This window comes from Erpetoichthys calabaricus, chromosome 5, assembly GCF_900747795.2.
Source record: "Erpetoichthys calabaricus chromosome 5, fErpCal1.3, whole genome shotgun sequence".
NCBI lineage: Eukaryota > Metazoa > Chordata > Cladistia > Polypteriformes > Polypteridae > Erpetoichthys > Erpetoichthys calabaricus.
The window spans coordinates 15,727,409-15,740,114 of record NC_041398.2 but is presented as its reverse complement, the minus strand read 5'-3'; the positions used below and the strand labels follow the sequence as shown (position 1 = coordinate 15,740,114).

The 12,706-nt window shown below is 42.9% G+C and overlaps 1 protein-coding gene across 1 annotated transcript in view; it reads right to left on the bottom strand.

Moving 5' to 3' along the window:
* LOC114641595 (zinc finger protein 845-like) overlaps nt 1-12,706 on the bottom strand; it is a 78,183-nt gene that overhangs the window by 38,488 nt on the left and 26,989 nt on the right. Inside the window, exon 3 of the mRNA XM_028790633.2 lies at nt 11,049-12,238. Within this exon, the coding sequence (XP_028646466.2) occupies nt 11,049-12,238 (1,190 nt within the window). The remainder of the gene's footprint in view (nt 1-11,048; nt 12,239-12,706) is intronic.

Here is a 12,706-nt window from a genome sequence, read left to right as displayed (position 1 = left end):
TGGCAGGATTAGATAGATAGATAGATAGATAGATAGATAGATAGATAGATAGATATTTTACTGAAATGTGTGACAAGCAGATCACCAAATATGCCTGTGAGGGTGGAGATGCATCGCTTGGACTGACAGAGGTGTGAAGGACGTTGGGTTCCCTCCAATACATAGTCACACTGGATATTTCCCAAATGTGTGATGAAGAGTGGCCACTGCCCCAGACTGGCACTGATGGCATGAAGGGTTTGCGATAAAGTCCATAATCGTCTGTGTACAAGAATATTTTGGAGATTTGAGTGTTCAGCAAAGCTAGTAATGATTTTAAAAACCATAAACCATTGGAGAAGAGCGGCCACAGATAGATCACGTTCCCAAATTGATTGAATAGGGAAAGCTCAACATGAGGCATCTCTCAAAAGTGAACACAGGCATATAGATATTGATATATTGAGATGTATCATTTGAGTAGCTGTGGGGTGGGCAAGATAAAGAAATTTTCCAGGCCATAAAGACAATCTAAGTTGGAGGTAAATAAAGGTGGAATGTCCAAGATGGACCTGAAGAACTGAAAAGTGTGAAGAGCAAAGTCCTTAAACATGTCTGTGAGTGTGGGCATGCCTCGCTTGGACCGCAGATGTTGAATTGCGCGGAGTTACCTTGTAGCGGGGCTAAATAATAAATATTTCTTTTATGTCTGCGTTTTGTTTTCACCGCTCGTTTACTATCCTGTATGTATGTGCATCAGTCCATGTGAAAAGGGCAAGGAAGATGGAGAGAGACCGCAGCCCCGAGACGGAAGTTGCCTGTTAAACTCACCAGATGCATCTGGGACATTCCGTATTTAAAAAAAGAGAAGCAATAGATAGATAGATAGATAGATAGATAGATAGATAGATAGATAGATAGATAGATAGATAGATACTTTAAGGCAAAAGAGAGGAGAGAAATCGACAGACAACAGGACAATTTCCCCATTCGATTACCAACTCATCACTGCCGTTCATTGCGTCATTCCTCTGCTTGATTTTTCAACATCAGATTCATCATCACGACAGCCAGTGCCGAGAAGCCCCGAAGTTCGGATTCATCCCAGCCCTTGCCAGGACTTTCACTGTGAGGTTGGTTTGTTTTCGGGAAGGAGCACAATATCATTACAGGCAGTATCAATAGTGCTGGACTTTATCAACTTTGGACTCATTTATCACCAAATTTCAACTGCCGGTATAACTAATCTGTGTTTGTGTTCCATGTTTTCTATTTAGTGCTGAGGGGCCAGAGAGGGTTCTTGGTAATTTTTTGTATATTCGTGTCTTATATACTAACTAGTCACTGGTGTCATTGGGGTAGTGGTGTTTTGTGTGCACACATTTACCTAATTGAATATTAGGGGGCAAAGCCCCCTGCTGGCTTCACTTGCCCCAAGACCGAGTAAAAAAAAAATTAAGAAAAATCTCGGGTTGCAAACGTATGCGAACTGCTGCATTTGAAGACGTCGAAAAAGCCATTTTGATGTGGTTCAGTGACGCTCGCTGAAGAAACATTCTTATTAGTGCGGCACCCATTCAAGAAAAGGTGAGGTTTCTAAACTCTCTTGGGACCTCCACCCACAACTGGACAACACGACGAAGAGCGTCCCGAAGTGCGATCACCGCGTCATTCAAAGACTGTTTATCTGTTACCGGGGCAACAGCAGGCTCACAGCGCTCCAAAGCAAACAGAAAAGATCTCGATAGAACATCATAAATGCAGTGTCAATGAGTGGACGCTTGAGGGCGCTGTTTCCTCGTGAAACCCAACAGAGAGATGCCGACACAGGTTTAAAAGCACCCAGAAGTAATTTAATTTTATTCTCCAAAGTGCCCGAAAGCACCTCCACCACTATAAAGAATAAATCAATAATCAAAAATAATAATAAATAATTTGTGAATTTCCCCTTGGGATTAATAAAGTATCTATCTATCTATCTATCTATCTATCTATCTATCTATCTATCTATCTATCTATCTATCTATCTATCTATCTATCTATCTAATCCTCCTGTCCTCCCAGCAGCTCCGTCACACTCTCTCCCAACTCCGGCTCGGCTTGCTGGGTCTCCCATAGTCCTTTATATAGTTCTTGACCCGGAAGTGCTCCTGTCCTTCTGTCCATGTGATTCATTAGCACTTCCGGGTCAGATGGAGACTTGTGTTATATGGGAAACAAAAATCCACTCGTCTCCCTGCAGCGTCACACGGTGGTCCCCAGGGTACCCAGCAGGGTTGTGAAGCCAAACTCCATCTTCCATGATTCCCTGGGGGAATCCGGGGCACCTCTAGGCTGCAGGGAAGACGCCATCTACTGTCCTGGATGTGTCGTCCGGGATGAGCTGCCGGCCGTCCATCACAGCAGTTAACAGGATTACTTGGCCACTAACAGGCCACGACCCTCTGTGTATAGGAGCGCGGCAGATCCCGCTGCAATCAATAACCCTGCTGTTCCTGTTTCATGCTGAATAAAGCTGGTTTGGCTAAAGTACTGAGACTCAGGCTCGTGTTTTGGGGGTGGCTTATAGCGCGACTCAAGTCTTTTAGGATTTGCTTCTGTAAGCGTTTGACTACACCCCTGTGGGCCTGCTTTTGCCCTGCCCTGGCATCGGACAAACAATCTTACACAGACGTGGCAATTGCGCTTCGGGACGCACTTCAGTGTGTCATCCCATTGGGCGGGGGGTCGTAAAAGAGTTCACAAACCTCACAATATGAAGAAGAAGAAGAAGATTGATAACTGTGCTGCCCACAACAAGCTTCCCTGATATTCGCGTTGAATTCCTCTCACCCAATTGCATAGTAGCGCTTCAGCCATTGGATTTGGGCATCATTCTCACCCTGAAAGTGTATTAAGGCAAGGAAATGCTGTGAAACATTCTCATCACCATAACCTGTAGACATCCATCCATCCATCCATTACCCAGTCAAACCAACAAAGCTAACTTATCTTCCAGCAAGGAGAGTCCAACTAAAATGTAATGATGGGTTTTGTCACCATTTACAGTTGCATACTGCTCTCAAACCCTCCTGCTCACAAAAGTCGACATCCGCCCTGAAAGAGATAAATGTTTGAAGCGCCACACGAGATGCAAATCACATGACACGGCAGCAGCTGATTGAGTAAAAAAAAAAAAAAAAACTACTTGTTTCCCGTTGTGTCACCGTTTAAGAGGGGCAACCGCGTCACCTTGGGGTGTGTTCAGCTGACCTCTTCACATCACGAGTGACAGAGATGTAAAATAACCGGCACGTGGCGCAGGCCAGGGGGTGAACCCCCTAGTGTATATATATATATCCATCCATCCAACATCCAACCCGCTATATATATCTTAACTACAGGGTCACGGGGGTCTGCTGGAGCCAATCCCAGCCAACACAGGGCGCAATGCAGGAACCAATCCCGGGCAGGGCACCAGCCCACCACAGTAACTTATAGACAGGAGGAGATTAATTACATATATTACATATATATATATATATATATATATATATATATATATACAGTGGGTACGGAAAGTATTCAGACCCCCTTCAATTTTTCACTCTTTGTCACATTGCAGCCATTTGCTAAAATCATTTAAATTAATTTTTTCCCTCATTAATGTACACACAGCACCCCATACTGACAGACAAAAAAAAAGAATTTTTGAAATTGTTGCAGATTTATTAAAAAAGAAAAACTGAAATATCACCTGGTCCTAAGTATTCAGACCCTTTGCTGTGACACTCATATATTTAACTCCGGTGCTTTCCATTTCTTCTGATCATCCTTGAGATCACCTTCATTTGAGTCCAGCTGTGTTTGATTATACTGATTGGACTTGATTAGAAAAGCCACACACCTGTCTATATAAGACCTTACAGCTCACAATGCATGTCAGAGCAAATGAGAATCATGAGGTCAAAGGAACTGCCTGAAGAGCTCAGAGACAGAAGTGTGGCAAGGCACAGATCTGGCCAAGGTTACAAAAACATCTCTGCTGCACTTAAGGTTCCCAAGAGCACAGTGGCCTCCATAATCCTTAAATGGAAGATGTTTGGGACGACCAGAACCCTTCCTAGAGCTGGCCGTCCGGCCAAGCTGAGCTACCGGGGGAGAAGAGCCTTGGTGAGAGAGGTAAAGAAGAACCCAAAGATCACTTTGGCTGAGCTCCAGAGATGCAGTCAGGAGATGGGAGAAAGTTATAGAAAGTCAACCATCACTGCAGCCCTCCACCAGTCAGGGCTTTATGGCAGAGTGGCCTGTCGGAAGCCTCTCCTCAGTGCAAGACACATGGCGGCCGACATGGAGTTTGCTAAAAGACACCTGAAGGACTCTGAGATGGTGAAAAATAAGATTCTCTGGTCTGATGAGACCAAGATAGAACTTTTTGGCCTTAATTCTAAGCGGTATGTGTGGAGACAGCCAGGCACTGCTCATCACTTGTCCAATACAGTCCCCACAGTGAAGCATGGCGGTGGCAGCATCATGCTGTGGGGGTGTTTTTCAGCTGCAGGGACAGGACGACTGGTTGCAATTGAGGGAAAGATGAATGCGGCCAAGTACAGGGATATCCTGGACAAAAACCTTCTCCAGAGTGCTAAGGACCTCAGACTGGGCCGAAGGTTTACCTTCCAACAAGACAATGACCCTAAGCACACAGCTAAAATAACGAAGGAGTGGCTTCACAACAACGCTGTGACTGTTCTTGAATGGCCCAGCCAGAGCTCTGACTTAAACCCAATTGAGCATCTCTGGAGAGACCTAAAAATGGCTGTCCACCAACGTTTACCATCCAACCTGACAGAACTGGAGAGGATCTGCAAGGAGGAATGGCAGAGGACCCCCAAATCCAGGTGTGAAAAACTTGTTGCATCTTTCCCAAGAAGACTCCTGGCTGTATTAGCTCAAAAGGGCGCTTCTACCAAATACTGAGCAAAGGGTCTGAATACTTAGGACCAGGTGATATTTCAGTTTTTCTTTTTTAATAAATCTGCAACAATTTCAAAAATTCTTTTTTTTGTCTGTCAATATGGGGTGCTGTGTGTACATTAATGAGGGAAAAAATTAATTTAAATGATTTTAGCAAATGGCTGCAATATGACAAAGAGTGAAAAATTGAAGGGGGTCTGAATACTTTCCGTACCCACTGTATATATATTTATATATATATATATCTTTATCAATATATATCTATATATATACCATATCTATATACAGTGATCCCTCGCTATATCGCGCTTCGCCTTTCGTGGCTTCACTCCATCGCGGATTTTATATGTAAGCATATTTAAATATATATCGCGGATTTTTCGCTGCTTCGCGGGTTTCTGCGGACAATGGGTCTTTTAATTTCTGGTACATGCTTCCTCAGTTGGTTTGCCCAGTTGATTTCATACAAGGGACGCTATTTGGCAGATGGCTGAGAATCTACCCAGCTTACTTTCTCTCTCTCTCTCTCTCTCTTGCGCTGACGTAGGGGTGTGTGAGCAGGGGGGCTGTGTGCAGCTGCTTCCTGAAGGACATGCTGCACGGTGCTTCGCATACTTAAAAGCTCAAAGGGCATTGACTTTGTTTTTCTGTCTCTCTCTCTCTCTCTTTCTCTCTCTCTCTTTGTCTGCTCCTGACAGAGGGGGTGTGAGCTGCCGCCTTCAACAGCTTTGTACCGGCGGTGCTTCGCATACTTAAAAGCCAAAAAGCCCTATTGATTTTTTTTTTTGTCTGCTTGCTTTGCACTCCTTTGAAAAGGAAGATATGTTTGCATTCTTTTAATTGTGAGACAGAACTGTCATCTCTGTCTTGTCATGGAGCACAGTTTAAACTTTTGAAAAAGAGACAAATGTTTGTTTTCAGTGTTTGAATAACGTTCCTGTCTCTCTACAACCTCCTGTGTTTCTGCGCAAATCTGTGACCCAAGCATGACAATATAAAAATAACTATATAAACATGTGGTTTCTACTTCGCGGATTTTCCTATTTCGCGGGTGGCTCTGGAACGCAACCCCCGTGATGGAGGAGGGATTACTGTATCTATCTATCTATCTATCTATCTATCTATATATATATATATATGTCTATATATCTATATATATATATATATATATATCTATATATATATCTATATATATATCTATATATAGATATAGATATAGATATATATAAATTACATAAAGTAAAAATACTTTTTAAAAGCCACACTTATATTAAGTCAAAAAGTGTACTAAAAAGTAAAGAATAAGTCTCTCATACATCACTTGTAAAATAAAAGGTGGGCACTTTTCATCAATCAACATTCAAAAAACACTTCTTAAAATCTTAGCAAAAGCGCCCACCTTTTATTTTATGAGTGATGTATGAGAGACTTATTGTTTACTTTTTAGTACACTTTTTGACTTAATATAAGTGTGGCTTTTAAAAGTATTTTTACTGTATGTATATATTATTTTCAACTTTTTAGTCTTGGGTTTGTTTAAGTATAATTTTGTAATCAATATTTTAACACCCACCCATCCATCCATTATCCAACACCACTATATCCAAACAGCAGGGTCAGATCTTTTTCAAAGAGAATTCAGCTTAGGGAAATTGGTGGGTTGGTGGGTGTGGTTGCAATCAAGATAGATAGATAGATAGATAGATAGATAGATAGATACTTTATTAATCCCAATGGGAAATTCAATGCTGAATTTTTAAAGTTGTTACCGATCAGCCACCATCCCTAGCTGACCACACTGTTTTAAGTCCCACTGGAGTCCAATTGCTTCTTAATGAGGAAGCCCTTTTTGCCATTTTCTTCTTTGTGCTTCTTCTGTTAATCCTCTTGTTTATCAGTCTCTGTAAGATTTGCTGCCCGTCTTTATCGGGGCTTCCACCAATCAGCGCAAGACCTCTATTATGGAGGATGTCGCATGTAGGACATGGCAGTGTATTTAAGGAACGTGCCATCCCAAAAATGTTTATATGCTACTTACCACACGTAGTTTAAGAAGCAACATAACACAAGTTTAAGTAGTTGAAGAGTTTAGCACAAGAGGGAGTTAATGTGTATTGGAAGCTCATGCAGAAAATCTATGAACAGGAGAGAATAGTAGAGGAGTGGAGGATGAGAAAGATTATAAGGAGAAGGGGTGATAATCAGGATTGTGAAAACTATAGAGGGATAAAGTTGATGTCACACACCGTGAACGTTTACAGAGAGAAGGCACCACAGGGGAGAAGCAATTTGGTTTTATGCCAGGGAGAGGAAGAACCGCATTGCCTTTGCATTGAGATGTCTGATAGAGAAGCATGGAGAAAAACAGAAAGGTCTGCCTATGGTGTTTATTGACTTGGACTGCCACCTCAAGAGGTCTGGAAGTGCATGAGAGAGAAAGGAGGACCAGAGAAGTGTGTGAGGATCATCTAGGATACGTATGAGAGAGTTAAGGCCTGCAGGTCGAGATAACAGTTTGAGGAGGTCTGCACCAGGGATCTTCTTGAAGTCCAGACCTCTTTGATCTGATTATGGGTGTGTTGACTTCTGAGATGAATGACCAGCTTTTTGCCAATGACATTGTGTTGTGTAGCACCAAGAAAGAGGAAGCTGGAAGACTGGAGAAAAGCTTTGGAAGATGGAAGACTGATGATAAACAGGAGGAGGAAAAGAATATCTGAGGTTTAATGATGATCAGGATTCAGAGGTTAGCCTGCAGGGAGAGCTACTGAAAAGAGTGGATGGGGTTGAAAGATCTAAAATCAGGGGTAGCCATGTGATGGAAAACTAGATGCAGAGACCACCCAGAGAGTGCAGTGTGGATGAATCAATTAGAAGACGACGTAAGGATGAACGAAGCATTGAGGTGATGGGTAAAGGTCAGGTTTGTAAGCCGAGAGCAGGAGAAGAAGTTGGACGTGAACAGGATTGAGAACACCAAGATGGATGTGCAGAGTTACAAAGGAAATGAGACAAGCAGAGGTACAACAACAAGTAAGAAAGATACCTACAGGAAAAGAGGCTGTAGTGCTATGGAAATGTGATGAGGAGAGATGATGAAAACGGGAGCAAAAGAGGGATGGGAATGGAAGTGGCAGGGTGACAGAAAGGGAGGTGGATGGATCAAGTGAAAGAAGATCTGAAGGAAAAGGGTCCGACTGGGGAGGTGGTGCAGGACCGAGCTGAATGGAGAAGGTCGATCAAGCACGCATCAGACCCACACAGAAGTGGGAAAAAGATGAAGACGACGACTCACCACACGTAGTTTGTATGGATGGGAGAGTTTTTAATCTGATGTAATCTCATGCAGAACAGGGAGAGAAAGGTTGAGGACATTAGACAAGCAAGGCGATAGTGACCAGTGCTGAAGGAGAGCAAAAACATCCAAGGCAAAAGATGAATTTGTGCCACAACGTCCATATCAGCTACCCAGTGGAATGTTCAAAACATACAAAACACAATTTTTTTTTTGGCTAAAATATTGTTAAATAGACACTTCTGGAAAAATCCGTTGCATATCATAAACTAGGAAACTAAAGCGTTGTGGCACGGGTGTCGGACTCTGGTCCTGGAGGGCCACAGTGACTGCAGGTTGTCATTCTAACCGTCTGTAATCGGAATATAAAAGTTTAATGTCACGGTGCTCTGGGCAGACATTTTAAATAGTTTTTTCTTTTCTTTCTACGTGCACAGCTGAGCCAGATTGAGCACACAGGGGTTCAGCATTTAGAACTGCTAGGCCAAGCATAGGGCAAGATGGACAAAGACAAATGGGCAACGTCCACTATTTCTGTGTGTTAAGAGTCAGCAGGCCTCTCTTTGCCTTGTTTGGAATGGCAGGATCCACCTAAGTGGGGGTCTGCACATGGAGAAAGAGTATAAAGCCTTGGAAACATTGCCCGGCCCACCTTTGAAGCCGACAGACGGATGGGCGATTACATCATCCTTCCCGCGCAGTGATGAAAATGGCAGACTCTACACGCGGGCTTATCATTGGCTTCTGTTATGCCGCGTAAATCGTCCAAGTTATTTTCTCTTATGTGATTTCTTACCGCCGTATCACTATGGGAAGGATATCGCCTTTATACATTACATCTATATAGTTTCGGGTTACTTAAAAACGCCGCAATTACAAAAGAACTTATTCCAATCAGGGAGCTGGCGCCCCCTGCTGGATAGACCATCTTTTTCATTAGTGACCTGTTTGTGCTGCTAATTAACTTTTTTTTGCCTTTGTTTTAATTCGTTTGTCTCAGCCCCCCGAGTTGTTTCTTTTTCCTTAATTAGCGGCCAAACAATAATGAGACACGAAATGAGCCACCACAGGAGCAGCTCACCTGTGCCCATCACACAATATCCGAAAATAAAGAAAGGTGAAGGTCTCAGTAAGGTTGATTTCTCAAGTCACCAAAACATTCTAACGATGTTCTTAGTGTGATGGGACGCCCCTTCTACACAATTTTCTGGGGGAGCAACCATGGGCGTCTCAGTACCTGCCCCCGGGACAATGGTGCCTCATCAGTTTCCCCGCAGGGCACCATGGGAGATAGAGTTCTACATAGCCCTGTTGGGATCTGGGGTGGCCACCAGGGGGCGCTGCCCGGAGATGGCCTGGACGACTCTACACCCCTGCCCGGAAGTGCAATCAGAAACAGGTGATCAAGCAACCACCACTCAGGAGCCAGAGTCGGGTGGAAGGAGGACAAAGCTTGTGGAAGAGAGAAAGAGAAAAGTCTTGTGCTTGGGACTGTGTTGTGGCTGGGGGGTTCACGGGGAAGATGTGCCCTCCAGCTGAAGAAAATAAAAGTTTGGTTTATTTTTATACGTGTGCCTCCCGTGTCAAATCTGTGTCGGGTCAGGCGCTATATAGCGTCTTCTTACATTCGAAAAAACAGAAAATCAACAGTGTTGGAAATGTCTGCTGTGGCAGAATGAGAGGAGCAACGAGCTGTGGAATTAAATAACGGGTTTAATAAACAGAAATGAAATCGACTTCTCATTATTGCTTGGAGTGAGATTGGTGGGAGTTTGAAGTTTACCTGTTGGCTCGTTTCACGTCTCATTTGTGTTTGGCAGTCATTTAAATGAAGAAAGGAATCAATTCAGAGGACTGAATCCTTAAAAATAGGGCTATTAAAATGAAATGAAAAGGAGTTAATTAGCAGTGAAAATGAAAATTTGCGGCCCACCAGGACCAGAGTTGGCAACCCCTGTCTTATGGGATTGAACTTTTCAATTGAAGACAGGTTTTGACTAAAGAAAATGAGGGGGAGAGGTAGGCTTTCAATTCAAATCGCAGAATCATTACCACCATCACCCAGCCCCAATGTCCAGGCAGGCGTCAGGCACCTTTTTATCCTGGGAGAGATGTGCAGGCCTCTTGATATGGTAAAAAGTATGTTCACCTCAATCAGTTTTGTTTTCAGTCTTCTAAAGCAAAGCCCACCACATGAAGGTACTCATCATGACTGGAGTTGGGTTACATTTCTGTCCTCCATCCATTCTTGACCTTCAGAGTTTGCTCCTCCAAACTTTCTTACTATCAAGAGAGGTCTGAACCTCACTCTTTACTTAGGGCAGTTCAGCTGCACCTTTTAGTCTCTTACTCCTTTAAGTTTGCAGTGAAGGCTCAGTGTAGCACCAGGATTGTTCCTGATAAAGCTTCATTTTTCAATTCATATGAACTAATGGGAATTTGTAGGATGTTAAGAGGGGCCTGAAAGTTTCTCTTTAAGGGTCCTTTTGATCTGAACACAATGGGTACTGTTTCTCTTGGCTTCTCTGGGGTGGCCATTAAAGACTGGTATCTGGGAAACACTTGCCACATTCAGAGGCTTCTTGCCAGTGTGAATTCTTTTTACAGCCATGAATTCCATTACTCTTTGAGAATCGTTTACCACATTCAGTAGAACAGTAAGGCTTTTTACCACTTTGAGTCCTGGAAGGTCCTTGAAAATTAATTAAAAGTGTAAGTCCTTTAGCACATTTAGAACAACAATAAGGTTTATCTTAAGCAAGAATTTTTGAATGACTGAAAAGGGTGCAGTTATATGAAAAATCACCTTCCACATTCACAACTGCACAACAGTGTGCATTCGTATGTGTTTCTGAAGACTGCTACTCTGGGTGAATCGTTTGCCACATTCAGAACAGCCATATGGCTTCTCCCCTGTGTGAATTCTTGAGTGGCTATGGAGATGACTGCTGCTGTTGAATCGTTTGCCACACTCAGAACAGCAATATGGCTTCTCTCCAGTATGAATTTGTTTATGATGCCAAAGAGCACTATGGTAAGTGAATCTTTTCCCACATTCAGAACAAATATATGGTTTCTCTCCTGTATGAATTCTTGAGTGACTTTGAAGACTGCTGCTTTGAGTGAACCGTTTGCCACACTCAGAACAGCCATATGGCTTCTCTCCTGTATGAATTCTGGTGTGGCTCAGAAGATTGCTACTTTGAGCAAATCTTTTGCCACATTTAGAGCAGCCATATGGCTTCTCTCCAGTATGAATTCTTGTGTGGCTTTGAAGACTGCTAATTTTAAAAAATCTTTTCCCACATTCAGCACAGCCATACAGCTTTTCTCCAGTGTGGATTCTTGCATGTCTTTGGAGACTACGACTGTCAGAAAACCGTTTGCCACAGTCAGAGCAGCAATGAGATTTTTCTCCAATATGAATTCTTATGTGTGCCAGAAGATTGCTGTTATAGAGAAATGTTTTGCCACATTCTGAACAGCCAAATGGCTTCTCTCCGGTATGAATGCCTTTGTGGCTCTGAAGATGGCTACTTTGAATAAATCTTTTCCCACATTCAGCACAGCCATACGGCTTTTCTCCAGTGTGGAGTCTTAAATGTCTTTGGAGACTGTAAATGTCAGAAAGTTGTTTGCCACATTCAGAGCAGGAATGACATTTTTCGCCAGTATGAATTTTTAAGTGTGCCTGAAGCCTGCAGTTATGGAGGAATCGTTTGCCACATTCCGAACAGCAATATGGCTTTGGTTTTGTATAAACTGACTTCCGATCTTCACAGTCGGGTTTGTTTTTAAATGTTTTCTCACCCTCCTGATCTGTGTTATGCCCTTGTTGTTGGTCAGTGCCGATGGCATCCCTTGAAGGAGGAGAAATGCTCAGTGAAGAGGCTGCTATCAGATTCTCACACACTCTTGTAGATTTCTTCATCTTCTTGTCCTGCAGTTTGCACTGAAGAGACGTCTCGGCAAAAGACGACAAAAAGCAGCTGCCATGCTCTTGTAAAGCTGCAATGAAAAACAGAGTTTAGTTAAAATATTTTAACATAAATTAAAGCCTAACAAGTGGTAAGTGGCACACTAGTTGGTGTTTCTGCCTCACCCTTCAGTTCCATTCCTCTGGGGTATTCCAAGAAGAGCGCTTACAAGTAAGCACTTGAATAGGACTCCTTTCCAAACTGAGGCTCAACCGGTTTCACAAATGGAAAGCATTTACCATGACTTCAAGATGAGCCGAGGCAACCCATTACATGAGCACTCAAGACATTTAAGCAGCCCCCAAAAAGATCATCAAGAACATCAATGAGGGCTCACAAAGACACAAAGGAGAATGTGTGATACCTGCAGGAGAGTGCCTATGACTTTAACTGTGAAGCTGATGGTATACACGGTGTATTATGGAACAGCTTGGAAGAGTTTTTAATTTGTGAAATTAAAGGAGAACATGTAACAGAGACAGCAGTTGTCTCTTCAGCA